Source organism: Synchiropus splendidus, chromosome 18, assembly GCF_027744825.2.
Source record: "Synchiropus splendidus isolate RoL2022-P1 chromosome 18, RoL_Sspl_1.0, whole genome shotgun sequence".
NCBI lineage: Eukaryota > Metazoa > Chordata > Actinopteri > Syngnathiformes > Callionymidae > Synchiropus > Synchiropus splendidus.
The window spans coordinates 10,015,505-10,037,407 of record NC_071351.1 but is presented as its reverse complement, the minus strand read 5'-3'; the positions used below and the strand labels follow the sequence as shown (position 1 = coordinate 10,037,407).

General features: G+C 44.5%; 1 protein-coding gene across 4 annotated transcripts in view; it reads left to right on the top strand.

The window, feature by feature from the left end:
• si:dkey-178k16.1 (band 4.1-like protein 1) overlaps positions 1 to 21,903 on the top strand; it is a 34,690-nt gene continuing 12,787 nt past the window's right edge. For 2 of the 4 annotated variants that reach the window (XM_053850633.1, XM_053850636.1), the window contains exons 1-10: positions 1 to 65; positions 482 to 731; positions 13,069 to 13,157; positions 13,271 to 13,423; positions 19,569 to 19,673; positions 20,199 to 20,241; positions 20,360 to 20,435; positions 20,537 to 20,755; positions 20,828 to 20,915; positions 20,975 to 21,127. In XM_053850633.1, coding sequence (XP_053706608.1) covers positions 13,086 to 13,157; positions 13,271 to 13,423; positions 19,569 to 19,673; positions 20,199 to 20,241; positions 20,360 to 20,435; positions 20,537 to 20,755; positions 20,828 to 20,915; positions 20,975 to 21,127 — 909 coding nt within the window. In that variant the 5' untranslated portion in view covers positions 1 to 65; positions 482 to 731; positions 13,069 to 13,085. Of the gene's footprint in view, positions 66 to 481; positions 732 to 13,068; positions 13,158 to 13,270; positions 13,424 to 18,399; positions 18,678 to 19,568; positions 19,674 to 20,198; positions 20,242 to 20,359; positions 20,436 to 20,536; positions 20,756 to 20,827; positions 20,916 to 20,974; positions 21,128 to 21,903 lie in introns of those variants that run through there. The other 2 variants (XM_053850634.1, XM_053850635.1) reach the window with 2 other exon arrangements.

Sequence of the window (21,903 nt, the reverse complement as noted above, 5' to 3'; positions counted from 1 at the left end):
CGTCGAAGAAACCGAGGAAGAACGTCACAGAGTGACCGAAGCTTGAACCACCTGCTCCTCGTCAGGTAATTAACATTTCTTCATTTTATTTCATTAATTCTTGTCGTTGTTTTAATAAATAAAGACAAACGATGATTTTGAGTGGAAAAATGAAACAGTTTATGAATGAACAAAGGTAAATAAGGGAAAAAACAAAGAAGAAATGGAGAGCAAAATGGCATCAATGACATTGAAAATTCAAAATAATACCCTTCATAATAGCGTTCTGAAGTAAAACGACATAAAACTACAGGCGGTTCTGAGGAAAAACAGTCCAAACACGACGCTCCCAAATGTGTCCTGCACCTTTAAGACAGCCGAAACACAAGGTGGCTCCAGAGTCATGTAGGAGTTTAAAAACCATCTTTTCTTTGAGGTTTAGAACGTCACACCGCTCGTTCGAATAAACCTGTGCTTTTCTTTCGTAAAACTTGCTTTTCAGACGTTTGACAGCCAGTGACCTGGAGGCGGGGTGAAGTAGGCGGTGAGGATGCTGCGTGTCACTCGCCTCGCGCCTCACGCACGACGCACGGAGTTTCCTCCAGCGTGAACGCCCCTCCACGCGCGTCCGTCCTCGCCGGCTCGCGCCTCTCCTCTCCCCGCCTGCAGGGCGACATCTCGGGCTGCGGAGGGACGGAGCTCCGCTCGCTCCTGGATGATCGGAGTCTGACGCTTGACACTCGGTTCTGCAGGTACGTGAAACCCGCGTCGCTGCTGGAGAGGGCACTGCATTGTCTTGGAGCCACTCCGACTGAGTGACAGGAATACAGCTGGTGCGAACACCGGCTCAGATTCGGGTTCGGGCCTCGCGGAGGCAGGTGCTTCAACGTTCCCTTCGTGGAGCTCAGATGAGGCGCCTCGTTTGTGGACCGTGGCAGTGGTGAGAAGGTCGGTTCTCAGCGTGGACCTGCAGGCCAGCAGCTGATGCTCCATCGGCAGCTAATTGGAGTGTGGTGTCGTGGGTGTGGCAGAGGGCAGGAATAAAGGCTTTCTGCGTGGTTTGGTTTGGATTCCGCTCTTTTACCAGCAACTTCCCTCACGGTGTTTTGTTGTCAAATTACATGTGCTTTCTGTTCACCCAAGTAAACACGAGATTGCTCACTATATCGACGGGGAAACTAGCTTTTGTCATGCCTTAAAAATACGCATGTGAGAGCTGTAACTCAAATCATAATCTTCATGGATTTTAATTTTAATCTATCGAGAGATGAATCACCTTCAGATGTTAATCTGCAGTAGAAGGCTCAGTTTTTCCGCCTCGAATTTACTGCGATCATTGATCATGTGTTGTTGAAATTGTGTCAAAGATGTTTGCTGCTGTCAGACTGTCTTGCATGATTTAAACATTATTATCAACACAATGGTGTGGACATTGCCCCTAAATATTTAGGGTCAACTGAATCAATGACTGTGAATCTACTGTTTCTATAATCCATCAATGCCTCACAATCCAAAACATGTTTAAACCGAAGACATTTCCATTTTGATCAGTTATTTTGGTCAATATTTCTAAACATAAACAAGCCACAAATGACTCAACTCAAGACCAAATTGAATCTAAACACATTTTATGTTAGACTGCCTATATTCCTCACACAGTGGGGACATTTTTCTTATTTCAACATAATAGCAACGTTAATCTAGGTCACACTTAAGGTTAAGGAACATGTATTACCATAAACTGACTACTTATTCATATATATTTTCAGCATAAAAGCTTGTAAAGTAGTGATATATTAGACCTGGTATATTGTACCTGAGTCACTCTAAACTATACCATAGTTACTGCTTAACAGGAAACAGTTAGCATGTGTTCCCCAATTGAAAGTGCTGCTGTTTACTAGTATGCTGAATGCCTTATCTGCACGTGTAATAACTGGGTAATTCATGAGTCTGCATGAGCAGTTTGAGTCGTGCACAATGAAGTAAATCCCGGGCGGAGAGCTGGCCAAGTCAGCTGGACCGCTACCAACTCGGGAATCGAATCCTCCCGCAGCATTACTGTCCAACTGATTTATTCATTTAGCGTCATTATTGACAGCGCCCCCTGTCCATTGTAGTCGCGTCAAGAAATAAGAGGCAGCTAACTATGATGACCTTGGAGTGACAGGACCCTGAGCTTTTCCTCACTCGGATTCAGATCCAAGGGGCTGGCAGAGATTCTGGGTCTCCACGGACCGAACTCATGTTTGCCTTGACCGACATGTTTGAGGTCTGAAGAAGGAGGCTTCCGCCCTCTTTTGTGTTTGAACAGGAAGAACTATTGAGCTAGCTGTCGTCCGTCACAGAGTGAGGTGGTCGTGGTTTAAAGCCGACGCATCAACAAGCTCCAACGTTGTTCATAATACAATTTGATTGAAGCTCTTATTCTCTTCAGACGGGGAATAAAAAAAGATTACAATTGAAGCATGACGCAGCAGGGAGGCTGACTGTCTCAAAAGTGTATGGTTTGTGAGGTGTTTCCGTTTAAGTAATGTGTTACGTCAGGGCAATGGCCCTAGTTATAAGCGCTGTCTGTCTTCCCGACTGCTTCAACTCACTCCAGTGTGGATGATGAAACCCTAACACAGCAGTGGTAAGTTTCAATGTCTCTCACTGTTCCTTGAAAAAACGTAGAATTAATTTCTGTGGTGAAAAAGATGCAGGGGAAATTGTGCACTTCATCTGAAATGTAGCACTGTTTTAGATTTCTGCAGATGTTATATTGAACACAACATTGACATGAATAATCACAGTTAACTGCTGATGTGCGTCCATTAATTCTTCAGACAGAAGTGCTGGTGTGTGGTTTGTGTTTCACTCTTAAAAGTGTGATAAACAAATACTCTGTGCTCTGTTCCTCTCACCTCCACCAGGTGCCTTGTTTCTCCCGCCAACTACCACAGACCAAGAGAACCTTGAGGAGAGACGCATCCCGCTTTTCTCTCATAAATATTGTTGTACTTTTCAGTGCAGTTTTTACTTATCAAAGGATGTATTTTCAGTGATTCATCATGTGGTTTTTACTGGTCTTCCCCAGAAGATCCTTCTGTTTCTTGAAAGACTCTTTTGGGATCATCTCCCATGATGCAACGCTTTAAACTCTTTAAACAGTAGGTTTAGTAAAATCAAGAAAGTTTGGACTCATTCTAAGCCCACACTTCTATAGACTTGTCTGGCAAGGTCAGATGCTTCAAATACTTGTCTGTAAAGATACATAGCATTTTCAAACATCAAGTGTCAGACCCTGGCTTGAGGTTTTCATATATGGCTCCTTGGTGTGTTGTGGATGTCCAGATCCCACAGTTCACCCCGGAGGCGATGTATCGAGTGCAGATTGAATTTTGCAGCCACGCCGCGGGCCACATTAACACCCTGACTCCGACTGTGTTGGGGAAGAGCAAAAATGGGGGCGCGCAAGATATTCCTCCATCTGTCAGTGCGAGCTGTCAAGCTTCCTCCACTCCTATTTTATCACTTCTTCCGCATGTGCCACTTGAAGCCGCCTCGGCATCGTGGCAGCACGTGAGGTCAGCGCTCCTTTGTCTGACTGCAAATTGGATCGGTGTTTGATATGGAGGAATAAACGCTGCAGGGAAAACGATCGAACATCTGCAAGGTTCTCGAGGTGCTGCTAATGTAATTACATGCTAGAGTCGGCCATTAAAGACGGGTTTTTGTCGCCTCAGTTTTGAGCTGCAGGTTCGATCAGAAGGTCGGTGTGGACGGTAACAGTGAGTTAAACAACAACACGTATGTTAGCATCTTCAGGCATAAATTCACAGTGCATCATTGTGTAATGTTCAAGACACAATTTCCCTCCGGTCCAATTCCGTGTCGTACTCGTATCGATTCGTCAGAGCTCAACGGAGCGAGGCGGCTGCCGAAGCCGTGCCTGAAAAACCTGTCTTTTAGGAAGTGACAGGAACTTCTCAAGCATTTTAAACGCCACACATTTTTGTAATATTACAGCCATTTGTTACTCAGCATGACATTTAATCTTCTGCTGTGCTCTGCTCTGACATCATAGGAGGGAGAGATGTGTGTTTGGGGAGACGTTGAAAGCAGGGAAAGTTTTAGTCATTATTAAAAGTGGGATTTAGAATCACATTGTGACCTGTGGTGGCACACACTTGAAAATCTAATTTAGCCGAGAGTCACAGTGTCTGATTCATTTGAATATAATAGCAGTTCTCGGATTGGAATTGGAACGTTACCTTTAAATTCTGTCATCCAGAGTCAGAAATTATTATGCGTTATCATCCAAATAAAAGCGTTGTTGATCAGGTTTGTGCAAAATTTTGAATTCAAGTCAGAATTTCGTGAGTCCTATAGATGTATTTGAGGATTCATTTTTTTTCCCCATCTTCTCTGAAGCTTTTATGATTCGCTGTTGTCGGCTCCTCTGTGACAGTTGCAGCAGAATACCACACAGTGATGGAGGAGGGGTTGGTTTACAGTAAATTGACGGTCCAGGAACGTGTTTGAACATTTATATTCATGATCCACTTTGGAAAGTCTGATGATACTTTCGATGATCGTGTTTTTCATTTCCACGATCAAACTTTTCTTCTACGCACTGACCCCCTGACAGCACAGAGCACTTGGTCGAACCAGCCTTTCCCTCCACATGAGCTGTCACACATCAGCGGCGTGTGGCGCTTCACCTCACCTCGCAGGTGTCCTGACCCCACACAGACAAAGGCCACCGGCTACTTCATCTTTTCTTTTTCCTCCTTAGTCTCCCTGAGAGCGGTTGTTTCTCTGTTGAAACTGCATGGTTTAGAAGCTGATGTTTGTCTAATTTTCATTTGACACTCCGTCTAAACAGAACAATGCCGGCAGGCGCCCCTTGCTTCTTGTCAATTTCCTGAAAAGGTTTTCACATTGCAATTACTTTAGACTGTTTTTCACAGCAAAGAAATGTCTCCTAAACTCTGAGTGCTACACTTGACGTGTGAAGGAGTGCTGTTTATCTTCCTGGGTCCATTACAGAAATGAGGCTGAGTATAAATATCTCATTTAATAGAGTTGACGGGGGCACTAGTGAGCCGTATACTGGATATACTTTATGTGTCCAGCTTGTTGCTGTTCAAGCACAAATTGACAATGAGAAAGAAATATCATCCTGAAGCTGAGATTAAAAAGGTGCTTCAGTCTCACCACAGCGCAGTATTGAAAGCTGCCAACCAGCAGCTTTTGGTGTTACTTCTCATCTGGAGTGCCGAGATGACCAGATGGGGCTATTTTGGAAAACAGAGCTGTCATGTTGTGGCTGGTCCCTCCAGATGTCAGAACTCAGTGGATCAGAGCGCAAAGGTCTGTGTTGGCAGGTGACCACGCTGACCCATTTCACTGCTTCAACTTTTGGAGCTGCTGCAGTGAATCCTCGAACACATTTGTTTGATAGAATTCCTGACCAATATTTGTAGCAATATATCTGAGACTCTTTTCAGGACAGAAGTACGAAGTCTTTAGCCTTCACTAACAACTGAAGTAGGTTAGAAAAGTGAGAAAAAATGATGTAAAACTGTAAGTGGCGCTATATCTCAGTCAACAATGCAGAAGAAGGGACATTGATTGTTGAGCTTAGTTGCTGTAGAGCACTTTTGAGAACACGCGCTCTGAAATTCACTTGTGTCCCTGTTGTATCGAACAGTTGCAAGGATGAATCAAGGTCCCCAGTGGCCCCTATGTGAGAATTGTTATGCTTTTTGACACCTAATCTGAGGTTCTCCTCCATCAAGGGATGTTTTCTATTTTATTTGGAGTCAAATTGGAGGTGTGACATGTAGGTTTGGTAAGCTTTGCTGACATAGCATTTTCAGCTCTGACTTCTTTGATGGTCCTGCGGCACTTGCCGAGTTTGACAAGTACCCTTGAATCAAGGGTGTGTTTTAGTTTTGTGTTTTTTTTGGGGGGAGGATGCGCACATAGAGTAGTGGAGCTTGACAAACCGTTGTTGTCAAGTAGAAGGCCTAACCTTTAGTGCTGTGGGAAGTTCTGCTCTGATGGTGGAGATCTTGATCTGCAGGTGTGAAGAACTTTAGCTCACGATAGTTGTTTAGCCGTTTGCTTTGGCAGAAGTTTCTTTCAGTGTTGTGTTTGACACTTGATGGTCAGGCGTTTATGGATCAGGTCTGTCTCTTCATGCTTTTCATTTTACGCCTTGCTGCAGCTTGGCTGCAGGAATAAAGCCATGGGCGAGAGCAGTGTCTGGCTGGAGATGTGCATTCGAAGCTAGAGAGAGAAGGCAGGATTCTTTAATTAAAAGGAGAGCCAAACAAAGTGCCTCGCTGGCTCCTGCTACGAGAAGCCATTTGATTTCTTCCTCTGAAATCTCTTCATTACTCCCCAACCAACAATCACATGAATCGCGTGTAAACTATGCTGTTTGCGTCCTGCCACTCTCCTCAGTCAGAGGCAGTTAGTGCCGACTGATAATTGTATATAAGATATTCATCTCTGGATTCAGACTGGCTGTTCAAGAGAGCTCATTATTGTGGATCTCTCCGCCTGCTGCGCTTTAATGAGAGCGGATTAACTTCTCGGTGACCCCCTTCTCTTCGCTTCCTATGCCGGTTTGGCTCGGCCATTTTGCAGAGCTGGGGTGTTGCCACACCTCTGCACCGTCGGGTGCACAGCTCTTCAGGAGCGGGAACTCGCGGCCTCATTGGTTTAAGAGCTGGATTGTTTGTCTCTGTTGGGATGTGACATGATTTGCAGCAGAATGAAGAAACCTGCTTCCGCCAGCGCTGAGTGGCCAAGTGTGTGACACTCCCTCTCGTTGCCCGACCCCCACATACCTGCCCGGCATGGTCAGGATTGATGGGCTTCCGAGCCATTAGCAAGCAGCCGCTGATTGTAAAACGGAGATGTGGAGGAGCCTCGGCATCAGGGGTCAATGAGAAATGTGCATTTGTTAATAAACTGGGCGGCTTCTCCTCTGAAGCACGGCCTTTGTAATACGTTTAACATGAGGAGTGGAGGACATTCTGACCTTCATTTCTGAGGCTATGGAAATCTCTGAATAAATGAATAGAAACGCCTGCATGCGTTTATGATCGGCGTCTGTTCCAGAGTAGATTCACAACTGTTTACAGTAGCCATGTGGCTCGCACGCACGCAAACACAGATAACTGCGGAAGATTTCAGTGACTCACTGACAAGGAGGCTGGATATTTGAGAATGATTAGGGAGCAGCTGGCTGTATTTTGTTGTGTTAATATTGCAAAACTGAATTAATGCTAAACTCTAGCATGACTTCACGTTGCTGCACTGAGACAGTGTGGAATTCAGTTGTCATTTTTTGGAGACATTTCAAAACGTCCTTTGGAGATAAACCGGTTGCTTCAGGTTTTTTAAAAGTTGACACGGATTGTCTATGTTTAATTCACATTTGATGCCGTCTACATCCGTAATATTTGAATGTATTCATATATTTTAAAAACGTTGACGTAGATGCACAAACTGTTTCTTTCTTTCATTTACATGCCATATTATATTATCGTTTTCTATGAATACATTTATTTCCTTATTCTTCCCTTTTCCTGCATATATTCTCTACATTTACTTTTTTTTGCACATTTAAATTCATAATAAAGAAGAAACACATTTGTATTCATTAACATATTATCATTTTATATCATTTACTAACAGTTTTCCAAAATAATCGCAAACCAAAATTGGATGAAGTAGGTCAAGACTTCTCAAGGATGTCAGATAAATTCTGCACCATATTTTCATAAAATGCAATCTCTATTTAATAAGCTCTTTACGTAGTTTACACTCCTTACACTCCTTGTTTTTTGTCAGCGTGTCAACACGTCAAACATTTCCGTACCATCCAACCAGGCCACGACCTGCCTGACTTCCGAATTAATCTTTGTATATTCATCAGTCTTCACTTTGAGGACAGTTTTTTTCCCGCCCCGTCTCATAATAACTACCTGTCTGGGCTGTGATGGCTCTTGTTTTGGCCGTCACCTCTGAGTGGGACGGCGCTCCACAAAAGCCCCTTGGAGTGATAAAAAGTGAAACTCCTTCAGCCCAAATCCGACTCATTCCTCATTCAAAGTCAGAATGTTCTTTGACTCTTCCTTCCAATTAACAGATGGCTCTGTTGGCGCTTGCTGTGCATCTCTGATATTCTTCAGACGAGTGAGTGGTCCCAATTTCCAGAGGAGTCGTTTGGACTCTGATTTATTCCGTGTCTTTGGAGAAACATCTCACCAAAGACCGAAGCAAGCAGATTGTAGCTGGCTGGCAAGGTTTCCTGTTGAAATGCTCTTGTGATGTTTTTGAGGCTAAAAAACTTTTTTTTTCACTGAATATTATGGATTCAAATTCATAAATGGTCTGTATTTGACTGGATTGTCAAAGACAGTGACACTTGGGGGCTTGTTTGAATGTGGGGCACAATTTTAGGCCCAGCACTTTTGAACATTGATGTGCTTGTGCTTGGCAGTGATGTCAGGAGACGCCCAAGGAGCTGTGCCCTTTTAAGGATGGGACTTTGCGGTCTTGTGCTCTACCATCTGGGCCAGGTGTGGGTGTGGTTTTCTATATGTCTAGGTTGTAGGTCTTCTTGGGCTCTACAGAATTTGATTGTTTGTGACAAATTTATATTAAATTTGCATGCTTTAAAATTCACTTCCTGCCCCCTAAAACCGGCAAAAAGAAAGGTCCCTCTGGCAACATTTTCAGGGAACACTAAAGCTTTGATTACAACACACATGATGGGGGAGGTTGAAATCTGGACTCAGTGGCGGCCGTCCGTGTGTGAAAGTGATGCCCCATGCTCTGCAATTTGAGCCGATGAATGCTGTCATCTGGGTCATTCCATCGACTCAGGTGGTGAGCCGATCTCATTCCTGGGCCACATCATGTGTGTAACACTGTGTAAATGGACTGCCGAGGTCAAACCAGACGCACCTTTCTTGTTGCAAAAACAGGTGTTCCGAGGTCAAGGTTCAAAGCTGAGGTGTTTTTAAAAGTCTCATCAGGGCTTGGTCCCACCATTAAATGGTGCTTCCAAAACATCAGTGAAGGGTCGTCCGAGGTCACCTCATGAGATACCTGCCATTCCATACATTATTTGCATGATGAGTTTCTTCAACTGTTTCTGCTGGTGGCTTTTATTTCTTCTTTTTCTCAGACTAAACATGACCTCAGTCATTTTTGTAAAACGAGAAAGCAGAGGTCAGCCATCTTCCAGAGAGTCCGGGTAGAGCCTCCTTTCATCTTATATAATATGTATATTAGAGCTTTGTTCCTCAGTTTCCTCTACATTCTGATATAGTTCCATCTAAAAGTCGTCTAAATTTAGGTGCGTCATAAAGCCTCCCTGTGATCTATTGTGTTGCTGCAAAGTTGCAGGAATAAATTATCATCACGGAGTGCAGAATGATGCACTCCCAGTTGGCTGAGTGGCCTGATTAAGAAGTGTGAAACTGGGTGATTTACCGTGTAAGTGCACGCCGTGAGTCTGTCATCCGTATTTGTAGTCAAAAGTTTTGCAGCGTACCGCACTGATGAAGGATGACCGCAGACTTATAGATCTGCGCACGACTGCTGCTATGAAGACAAATAAGCCGTGACTGGCGACAGCAAGCGATTCATCACAAATAGGAATCTGCCCCGAATGATCAGCCATCACGCCTCGTACCGTCTGGCAATCGTTCCCGGCGGCTCGTGGCAGACAGGGAGTGTTTTGAAGCATCACGCTGTCAACGTTTGACTTCTTTTGTCAGAGCGGAGTCGGTCTGTGGATGAGTTTCCACTTGAGCGGCGTAGAATTTACACGAGGAGATCCTCTCCTGTCGAGACGGTGATGCTTTGTAATGATCGGCGTCTGACGGGCGCCAAAGAGAGGTCATCTCTGTGGAGACTGATCGTCTTCAAACAGTGTCATTTAGAACTCCTGACTTACCTACTCGCATTATTCATTATCCAAATGGGCTCGACTCTGTTTCTGGGACTCCAGTTCTTCCTGAGAAAAGGCTGTAGCCGATGGCTTCCAGCAGAATTGCGTGGTAATAATTGTATAGTGGGTTGAAATCCTTATTCCAGCATGTCATCTGGTTTGAAGAGGACCTTTCTGTTTGAGGTTTAAAGTTCACAAGCCATTGCAACCGATCGTTTTTGATCAGAATAGTCACAAATTATCTCAATTACAAATGAGATGTCACTGAGTCCCAGAGATTCAGAAGTGATGGGGAGACCGTGAGGACATCATGATGAAAAATTGGTTCAGGAAATGGGTTCTAAATTTGCTTTATGACTCCAAACACTCAACACTTAGGAAGAAATATTGAAAGATGAGTGGTCGAGATGATAGATTTCTTGACATTAAAGTGACAGGCTGTGTTCTGTCAGTCTTCTTTTGGGGTAAATTGTGGGGTTTTAATCGGGTAGCAAAACGGATGCCGAAGATATTGTGTTTATATTTTTAATAAGATCATTGTCTGCTGTCCTTGTCATGAACTGTCGAGGCGGGGAGGAGGGGTGAACTCTGGTAGACTGTGGACGGTTTGAGTTTACTCCGCTCGTGTCACAAGCATTCCGGATGACAGAGTAGTTCCTGAGCGTGGCGCTTGGATACATCAGGTGGACCGGGACGGCCATTTCCTGACGGTACTTTATAATAGCCTTCGACTGGACGAGGGTCTGCTGCATATGCAAATGTGAATGAGCTGCAGAACTGAATGCCAGAGCCGATATTTGAAGCTCAACCCTGCTGAGAAATGCCAAAGCTCTGTCAAAGAGTGAATCTCTGCGTAATGAGACCAGCAAACCTCTGAGGTAATCTGAGCCACACAAAAAAAAACTTTCATTTTCATCTTTACAGCTGTGTATTGTCTTAAATCAGATTATCCCGGATCACAGTTGCCACACTTCTCTGCAGAGAATACAGAGACCTTTTGCTCTCATGTGACTCGTAATATGAATTATGATGTGCACGAGACAATTAGATTTTCTCTCCGTGGTGTGAAATTGTTTTGTGCGTGCTAATCCTGATTGTTTTATAACATTGGCAGCTCATTCTGCTGTTAAAAATGTCTGTAAAATAAGTATAAAAGAGTCGACGATGGTGAGGAGCAACTCTTGTCACCATGAAACATATTTGATGTATGTATATATGTAAGACAGACACGTGTATTTCTGTTCATCTGCAGGTATGATTAAGAGCTTTAGTTTGTATTTCTGTGTTCAAATGTAAATTATAGCTTCATGAAGGTGGGTGTTGTCTCATCTCTGCCTGCTGCGTCTTGACATCCTGTCAAAAGGTCCCACATCTGAGCCATGTTTTGATTTGATGCTGTTATTTTGAGACAGCTGGAGATGACACACAATATAGACCGAGGTGTTTCCTTCACAGAGATTTTAATTTGGTGCGTCGGAGTGTCATGGTTGAAACTTTCATGCTGTTTGTTTGATCTTCTGAACTCTGTTCTTGTTTTGTGCTGGAGCTCTGTTTGGTGCAGGTTCACACTGGTTGTGTGAATACAGTGGCTTGGGGGTTTTGCGCCCTCTTGTGTTTGTATTTTTCCGGTGAATGAAAGCTACTTCTGACATTTAATGTGTTCTATTCACTACGTTGATGTGGTCCTGATGTTGGACTCCAGTTTGTCCATCTTTACTTGACTCCTTGGTCGTCTCATCAATGTTTTTTTTTTAAATGTAGCCATTAGCCAGACTGCTATTTAAAATTTACTCCAGAAAGCGAATTGACCTCAACCTTTGAAAATCAGGTTGCTGTCCATTTAACTTTTACCTTTATGAAATGATTTACTTACCAAAAAACAACCTCATTTTGAATGTTTATTTTTGTGTCCGTAATACACACAGTTGCAGCGCCACCTTTCTACCGCATTATTGCAGATTTCCTTGTTAAACCTATGACTGCACCTGAGGGATTCACGGCCTATTGTTTCTCTACTCTCTGATGCTCTTTGAAGCTCATGAAGTGAAGCGCCTCTGACTGAGTTGAGTCGTTTGTGGCAGTCCGTTTGAAGACTTTTAGGTTAATCATCTCTCACATCTTCATCTCCATCATTTGGTGCTCGCAGATGACTAAGCTTGCGGAGGCCGGCGCTGGAGCTGAGCTGCTCTGATTGAATCACAGAGTGACCCAAATGAAAGAATGGATTGGCCCCTGAGATCTGGAGTGTGGATAATGAGAGCCCAGGGTTCCTGACTCTGATCTGTTAGGATTCTACTCAAGTGCTTTTGATTCTCTGATCCATTGTTCTGACAGCTGCCGTCTGACGGCCATACCGAGCTGCGGTACGTTCATGTAGCAACATCTGAATGAGAGCGCAGCCGTACAATAGTAGTACAGCCGATGACCTTGGAACGCCTCAGGCATTGATAGTTGGAGTAGATTCATGGCGAGCCAGACATTTGCAGGAGGAGGACTTAAACTGATAATGAACCTGAGAAGATGAAACACGTTTTAAATGCTCATATTCTTCTTACATAACACAGCACTCCACAAATAGAAGCGTTACAGTTCCATTGATCATCTCAATGTATGACCCAGATACATGAAGGAAAAGCATTTTCCAACCTGATGTTCTTTCTTAACCTGGTATAGCTGTCAATCACTGCTCTACATCAGCCTCCTAACAGCAGTGGGTCGATACCACTCTCTTTTTCTTTGATAACTCCTGCCTTTGGCTCTTATTTGCTTCCTCTGCCGGTACCCTCATCTCTCTCCGCCCTCTCTTTCTGCAAGGCTCTCCAGCTGATGTAATTTATGCGATCTCCTTTTACCAGTGCAAAGGCGCCTGTTCTTTGGGAGGCTGGACTGACCACCCATCCTCTTGCATCAGAGGTGGGGTGTCATGAGGCTGGGGTAGTCGCACAAGTGTCACGGTGATTCAGCCGCAGCCAGGTCTGATATGCTTTGTTCGCAGAGGAAGTGTTTCTCTAACACCCTGACGGAGTCATGCCATCAGCAGTCTGCTGACAGATTGAAGGTTTCACAGCAGTGGGCACTTTTTCTGTTAGAGTTGATGATGACCAAGTGTGTTTATGTGATTACAGGACTGCAATCCATCTCTATGACAACAGAGAAAGCTCCGGCTGGGGAGATGAAGAGCGCCATGGAGGGTGACGGCAGGAGAACCAATCAGGTGCGACGCTTTGACTTCTCAGCCACTGAATATGAATTGAATATTCAAGAATGTTGGACACTCTGATAAGGCGACAAACAAAGCATCTTAGAGATTGCTTGAATTTCTACTAGCAGATCCCAGATGACCAGGGCGACATGGACGACAGCTCAGAGAAGACCCCCAGCAAGGCCTCCAAGTCTCCGCAGAAGAGCAGCAAGAGGCCAAAGACTGTCCCAGTGAAAGTCATGCTGCTGGATGGGTCCGAATATGACACTGCAGTCGAGGTACTCTCATGTCAGCTATGATGATTTGGAGGTGCTTGATGGAATGAGAAGCTTAGTTTAGATGGAGTGGAATTGGACTGGACACTCTGGTTCTTCTTAAGTGAAGTGTGAACAACCAGTTTTGGAGATGATCCAAATAATCCCTGTCTTCATCACATCAGTGAGCTAATACAAAAAAAACAATGGAACCATTCAGATGAGCAGCAGTTGGATTTGTGTCCGTGATTCGCTGACCTCAGCAGGTTGGGAAATGTGTTTTGTCATTTGCAATTGAGACGATGGTTGTGTTTATGTGAATGGAAGGATTTAATGGCCTGTTACTGCTCGTAAAAGTTGCTGATAGCTTCGCCACAATTGCTCCTCTCGTCCACTATCTCCTGCACGAGGAAGACTCTTCTTGGAGCTACTGTAGCTGTACTGTATCTGAGCAGCCTGCCTCACTGTCATCCAGAATAAAAGCATGATTCCACTCTGCAGCACCAACACCTGGGTGGGATCATGCTCTCCTATATAGTGCTGCTGCTACTGAGTCAGGAAACACAGTTGAGCAGCTATTCATGCTGAGTACGGGAGAAACTGGTGGAGGGTGACGGAATGAACCTAGTGGGGGATGGTGGTCTATCTCAGCCTCTCGATGAATCAGGCCTGCAGCCTATTGTGTTTGTCGCTGGACAGGTGGAGTCGATACCCAGCTCAGTTGGTTCATTAAGATGCTGCTGGACCCCAAAGTGTGTGGTGACTTGGAAAATTCATGTGGATTTGTAAGGACTTATGGATCTCAAGAGGCAGCCAGTAGTTCACATTGAATTGAGCAATCAGAATCACTCTGCCTTTCCAAGCCAACTCAAAACCCAAAATAAATCAAATTCTCTCAAATATTTTGGGGCGCAAGTCATGGAGAGCTCATGAGGATGTTGCAAATGAGATCCAGCTGGAGCTCAAGGAAAAACAAAATAAAGTTGTCAGTCTTCTGCGTTGAGTCCGGCGTCCTTTCATCTGCGTGTCCCCTGAGACCGAAGATGCACTTCCTTCCTCCAGTGTTTGACATTTATTAGATTCCTAACCCCCAAGCCGTGAGCTTGTGCCAGAGCTAATGAGCTACAGTTGGAAATTGCCCCCCTGGGAGAAAGGTCAGCCTTCCTGGATGTCCCCGTGGCAAAGGTAGTGGCTGGGAATAACATGTTCAATTCATTTAAAAAACAAGACCTCGCTCTGTCTAGATATAATCCTCCAGGTTTTATTGTTTTTTCTATAGTGTGATGCACATCGATCGACATACCGCGATGGCCTCACTGTGGCACCAAGTGACCTGCTCTTTCCTTGTTATACCGCGCAGCAGACGGCGGTTCAATTCCTTGCTTTCTAGTTTATCACCTCGCATTAAGGAGCGCAGACTTGGTACAGGAAAGTCACCTGATGCTGTATAGAAGCTTGCTTTTCCTTGGAGGTTCTGCCTCTGGCTCCACACTTGGGCTTTGCCCACCAAAGATACTTGTTTTTGACACTTTTTTTTTGCTTAATTTTTGCAGAACATATCACACCAGCGAGTGATAAAAGACAAGTTTGATTAATTATTTGTTGTTTTGTGCAGCCTGGTAACACTAAGCAAATCTCATCTAAATAATAATAAAATGAATTGGCAAAAATAATAATCACCATTATTTTGATTCGTATAATCTCGATTATTCAACATTTTAAGATTTTACTGTCATTGAACTTACAAACTTTATTGAACAATGAAGTACAATAAAACAATGCGTAGAATATAAATAGTTTAATGTTGTTGTCATTGCCTTTTTTGTTTTGTTGTGTCCTCCTTTATTTACTGTTATAACTGTTTCACTGAAAAGAATAAAAATTGCTCATTATAAATAGTTATTTAGCAGTTATATTTAACCTTCCTCATGTAAAGACTTCTCTCTAGACACACCAATCTGTATGGTCTGGCTTCAGAGAACAGTGGAGACAGGAGACAATATTTCCAGCTGTGCAGGCACTTGCCTGGAATGCAAATGTTTTTCTGTGGTTCTGATGTTGTAAGCTGTGATTTCACAGTCTAAGCTTTTTTTTTAGTCATTTTTCATGCCGATTATCACATATTACCATTATCATAATGGTTATCCTAAAAAAAATTCAATTAATTCACCAGACCTTCGGCTCATAGCTATCTTTTCTTCAACTCTTTCAGGCTTTGCCTGTTGCTTTCTTGAGGTTAATACAGACATCGGTTGTTGAGGGGTTGGACCCCCGTGTTTGGTGAGAGTCGTATGTCCCATTGACTGGTTTGTTTTGGTTTTGGAAAAAGTGGGTTTGGAATTGGAAGCTGCAGCAGCAGATGAGTTTATACAGCATTTGTTCAAGGCTGAAACACAAGTGTTTCCATTTGTGGTTGCCGCTCCCCACTGGCAGTGAAGGTCTTACAAGATCCCATTAAAGCCGGCTACAAGTCCCGGCTGGATCCATCCATGATGGAGCGTGACGTGAGGCGGGAATCATCTCGTTGGCCACCCGACCCCACTCATGGCGGCTCCATTACGGCTTACTGCCTGTCACGTGACCTTGCATATGTTAGCTGAGCGCAACACTACATCCTCCTTCACCTCGACCCCTTTTCCCCTGCTGGAACGCGCCACATTGGTTCACTCACCTGCTGGATAGGAAATCTATAGAGTTGACAGATGGAGGCTCTCACGTTTGACTGGAGAGAAAATAGAACAGGAGGAGGAAGAGAAGGCGAAGGCGGGGGAGGAGAGAGATAGGGAGGATGTTGGGGTAACGGAGAGCTTCTCTAAAACCCGATGATGAATGCAGTGAAGTTGTTGTGTAATTGGAGTCATGATGACAAACAAACTGAGCAACAGGACCCTGGTATTGATGTTGGCTCCTCAGTCTAAATGTATCGATTGAAAACGCTGCATTTACATTGTCCACCGCTTAACCTGATGCATTGAAGCCATATCAGACTCGCCAATGGAAGCCTCGCAGGAATCAGGGTTTTTACGCCGCGTGGTGGGGTCCACGTCTCCTGTGTAGGGCAGCAAAAAGAATCAACTGCACTGGCAAGACCCTGCAGCTGAGACTCTCCAACTCTCCAAAAGTCTCAGTAGAAAAAGATGGAATGTCCATGGCAATGGAGGAATGAGACCCTGGCCCCGGGTTAGATGTTCACATAGCTCGAGGTAGGGATGAATGATATGTTGTTATCATATCTATATCATGATGTGAAAAATTAAAAGCAACCACGATATTAACATCACAGATATAATATAAAATATTTAATATAAAATCTTCCCCGGCTCGTCCGGCAATGCAAAGCAGAGGCGTCCGCGAATGGCGCTGCTGCCCCTGCCACTCAATTTGCAGCTACGACCAGCCAAACACAAACCTCCTTTCAAGTTTGCTGTTGGTTAACAGGTAAAACCAGTCAATGACAACCACCTAGGAATGAGCACAGCCAGACAGACACACCCATTCAGAGCGGAGAGTGTGAACATGAGTGCGTTGCGTAGCTTTAAAAAATGTAAAAACAAGGAAGCAGAGCAAGGTGTTGCTCACGCTTCGCAAAAATGGCGGTGAAGCAAAGTGGTGCCACAAACAGTTCTATCACCTGCAACAATTCCACCGCTCGCTCTACGCAGTGTATTGAGAGAAACAGCAGAATCTTCTCAAAAAATCTGGAGCCTCTCCACATAGCAGCCAGATGAGCAGCGGAACTCTCTCGTGAATCCATGCGCACTGAGGGCTTCTTGATTTAGGTTAAATCAAAGCAAGTTTACTTTATTAATTCGCCCCCTGGAGGCGACTCTTTCACACATCAAGGACTTAAAGCTCCGGAGACAAAATGAAGACGCCGCAACTGTTTAAAAGAATCAACAGCCGAGTCTGAATATCACGGCTTCTATGATAATTTCGGGACAGTGGATTACTGGAGGTGCAAATCCAATCAAATCAGCTGACGGAAGATGTTTTTTTATTGAACATGTTAATAGAAAGGCAGTTTTCCTGAAAGACTCATCACGGTGTGTAATGGGCCAAAGACGGAAGCCATTAACTTGGGAGAGGAAGGGAGCTGGTGTTTTACGACTGATTTAGTTTCACCGAGCTGTGGGCGGCCATTTTGTGCCACAGTCGCCCGAAATTGTTTTAGGAATTAAGGATTTATCTGCTCATTATGCCAAAGTTTGGAGGTTTTAGCTTTTAGATTTTTATTTTTATTTTTTTAAATTTTTTAAATGGTCTCTACTGAGATTATTGAAGTGGGGTTGACAGTTTTATTGATGTTTCATCTTCAGTCGTCCTTCATCTTACATGGCATCATGATATAAAAAAGCTCTATCTCTGGATTTGGCCTGCCCTTTTATGAAGGCCTCCTTCCACCAGATGGCGATATCTACGCTTTAAATTGGGCACAGCTGCTGGTTTCACCTGTACCTTCTTCTCTCGCTGCTCTCTCGTGGCACTGAATTTGAATGGAGTCATTTTCTCATCCCCCGTCTCATTATCGTGACACCAGCTATCCATGGATGGATTTTGTGAAACAACACCAAAACCACGGGCGCGCACAGATCCATTTGAAGCCGATCGAAGTGACTCAATATGTCATCAGGCTGCTGCGTCACCGAAGGACGCTCCCTGGTAATTGGTGGTGCGATTCCATTTGAAGTCGCAGTCAACACCGACGGCTCCTTCCGGTCAATATTTGATCATGTAAATCAGCCGTGTCACCTCTTGTGAAGGAGTGTCATTGAACATTGCATCAATTATTAACCCTGCTTTGCTTCTCACGTTCAGATGAGTGGCCTTTGTCGTGAGCAGGGAGGGAGAATCGAGGAGACTTCACACACACACACACACACACACACACACACACACACACACACACACACACACACACACACAGAGGAGGGACCTATTACTTCTGTTTCCATGGAAACAGCTGCTTGGCTGCTTTGTCACAGTTGGAGCTTGGTTTCTGGAGGAGATGAATGTAGTGTGTGTGTGTGTGTGTGTGTGTGTGTTAAAGTAGCATCTGCCAAAGCCGGCGAATCCCACCGAGGGCTCGGTTCCTGCCCTGAAGGGCTGCAGAGAAGATAGGTGCGGCCTGTCGCTTGGCCACTGATGCCAAATCTAATTTCTCCCCTTTTATGGACACACACGGAGATGCTCCGCCCACCCAAGTGGAAAGGAGGACAGAGTCAGACCTGGAAGAGCATCAGACGACACAGATGGAGTAGATTAGTGCCGCGACTGATCGGTGAATAATGGAGTTTACCGTCAGATCTAATGTTTGTTGAGAACAATGGAGCCATCGGAGGGATCAGGAACCGTCTGCTGATGAGAGGAAGTGTGATACACTGATGCCTTCTGGGACACTCTTGGCCCTTCAGTGACCCAGTTCTGGCCCTCTAGAGCTCAATTTAGAAACATATTTCAAAAATCTGCAAATGTTTTTTTCTCTATTAGTTATTTTAATTTTAACTGACACAAGTTTTTTCCTCTGAAAGGAATATTTCCCCTGTATAAACCTCATTAAAAGCAAAAAGAAATAACATATTTCTGTTATTGTTGCTCTTTTATTAATGATTGTTTTCCATATTTATCCCAATATTTGTAACGCATCGCTTGACGTTTCCTCTCTCGGCTGGCTCCAAAAGAATATATTAGCTGTTTTCCTCATGAAATTTTGTTCTTATCGTGACGCTCTCTGCGCTCAAATCAAAAGTTGGCTGTGAGAGACAAACTTTCTGGCAGTTCTCCACTCAAAACAGATATGAGCTCATTAAGATTCCTCTGCGTTTGGAGATGGAACATCATCATCAAATACATAACTCTTACTTCAAAGGAAAAGTGCTCTGCTCTTCGGAGCTGCTTAGTTCACCTAGTTGGAGGGCCGCCTTTGGTTCTTCTTTGGGCTGAGAGGAAGCTCACGTTGAGAAAAAGCAGACACACTTTGTGTACTTTAGTTTAAAGTAATTTCTACAGAGAGAAAGTCACATTCATTTTTTGCATCGCAGAGTTAATGTTGCGGAACTGTGCGAGTGTTTTACATTTTCTCCTCTTCAGTGTGTGACAAACATGTTTCTGGCAGCCCTCCGCAGTGTCACCTCCCTGTGTTGTTGTACACTGATGCGTGTGTGTGTTGCAGAAATTTGCCAAAGGCCAAACGCTGCTGGACATGGTGTGTGGCCATCTGAACCTGCTGGAGAGAGACTACTTTGGCCTGAGCTTCGTGGACACAGACACTTCCAAGGTTGGTGACTGACATGCACACACACACACGCATACATTTATATCTCTATCCTTGTGGCTACTGCTCATTGCCGTAACCCTTTCCCAGCCTCTCGCCCTAAACCTAACCATCCACAACAAATGGCTAACCATAACCAGGACTCTGAACCAAACTGAAACCTAAATAATGTTCATCCTCAAACTGAAAGGCTTAACCTTGTGAGGTCCAGCCAGATGGTCGCAACAAAGGCATACGGGCAGAGACCTGAAGTTACTTAAATTCAGACACAATACATGTCTTAAGACAGAGGACATGCATGTTATTCACACATAAGGCCGGTGAATAACCTGTGATCAAGTTGCCCTTTTAAACATCATGACGGCGCTAATGTAACTCTCATACTGTTAACCTTTTCCAGCATGATGACAATGTGAGATCTTTGAAAAACCATGACGGCAGCAGAGCCACCGGGGTCTGCTCTCAACGATACGAAAGGAAAGGACGAGCTCTGCTTTGTTAAACGTGGCAATGTTTTTGTCGTTTCAGAACTGGTTGGATCCGTCCAAAGAGATCAAGAAGCAAATTCGAGGTGAGTGCTGCAGAGGCTTTGTCAGGACCTTTTTGGAGGGTCACACAATGAGCCTCAGAAAAATCATGCGCCAAAAAACTTTTGTATTCAACCGTCTCAATTTATTGTTCTACAACAGTGGGCTCCTGGACTTTTGGGTTTTCGGTCAAGTTCTACCCACCGGACCCTTCTGTTCTCATAGAGGACATCACCAGGTAGGTGTGGAAAAACATGACCACCTCTCTAGTAGGCAGGAAGTCTGACCTGCTGCAGGTGCTGACTTCTCATATGCGCTTTCCACTGTTCTCGTCTTCAGGTACTACCTGTGCCTACAGTTGAGGGATGACATCCTGTCGGGCCGGCTGCCCTGCTCATTCGTCACCCACGCCCTCCTGGGCTCCTACACGGTCCAGGCTGAATTAGGAGATTACGAGCCAGAGGACCATGGGCCAGATTACGTTAGTGATTTCCAATTTGCTCCCAACCAGACGCGCGAGCTGGAGGAGCGGGTGATGGAGCTGCACCGAAACTACAGGTCAGACGAACCACAATAAACCGAAATGTCACGGCGATCGCGGGTTATTAAAGCCGGGTGTTTGTCCTGCAGGGGCATGAGTCCGGCTGAGGCCGAGGTGAACTTCCTGGAGAATGCCAAGAAGCTGTCCATGTACGGAGTGGACCTGCACCAGGCGAAGGTAGGCAGCTGCCTAGTCAGAATGTTGAGTCCAAACTCCGTCTGAACCCTCTCCCGCAGGACTCGGAGGGAATCGACATCATGCTCGGAGTCAGCGCCAACGGTCTCCTCATCTACCGGGATCGTCTGAGGATCAACCGCTTTGCCTGGCCCAAGATCCTCAAGATCTCCTACAAGAGGAGCAACTTCTACATCAAGATCCGTCCAGGCGAGGTACATGCTGTTACACCGTGGCTTTCCTGGCTTCCACTGTCATTGTCATGATATTCCCTGACTTTTCTGAAGGCAACTCATAGATTGATCAGTGTGGGACAGTAGGATGTGAAATGCATTTAGAAAAGTAAACACAGAAGACCTTTCATAAATATTTGAGTAAACAGGTATTTTTTGAAAATCTTGATCAAATATTTCATCAAATTTAACTTCATCAGCAGCAGAAAGTGAAAGAATGCATTCATAATATATAACAAGAGAAATGAGCAAAGTCATATGAAAATCAATCAAAAATGATGATAATTCTCGAGCACCACCCCGCTCTAAATATGGAAGGGACAGATCAAAAGATTTTTATTTTTAATTTTTAGTTTGAAGCTTAAATATTACTGTCATAAAAATACAAAGGTCCAATGAAGTGAATTCATCCCAGAAAGATCATTTAAGGTAGCTGTTTCTGGAGGGAGGTTGTGGGGGCAGCAGCTGGGGTAAAGAGGCCCAGTAGCCTCCTTAAGCTATTTTTGGAAACAATAACAAGTTTCAAAGCTGATATTGACTCACAAGGGACTTTAAAGCTAGAAGATATGATGTGAAACCTTCTCTTAAATGTGAGGAGGACGTCCAGTGTTGTTCATCAGCTGACTCCGTCCTCACAGACGGTGTAAGCAGTGACGCCAGTGAACGTGCTGGATAAAACTTGGCAGCGTTCCCGTCGCCCAGGGTGCTACCCCGGAGATTACAGTGATTCTGTAACGTTCCCCCCACGTCCTCTTTAA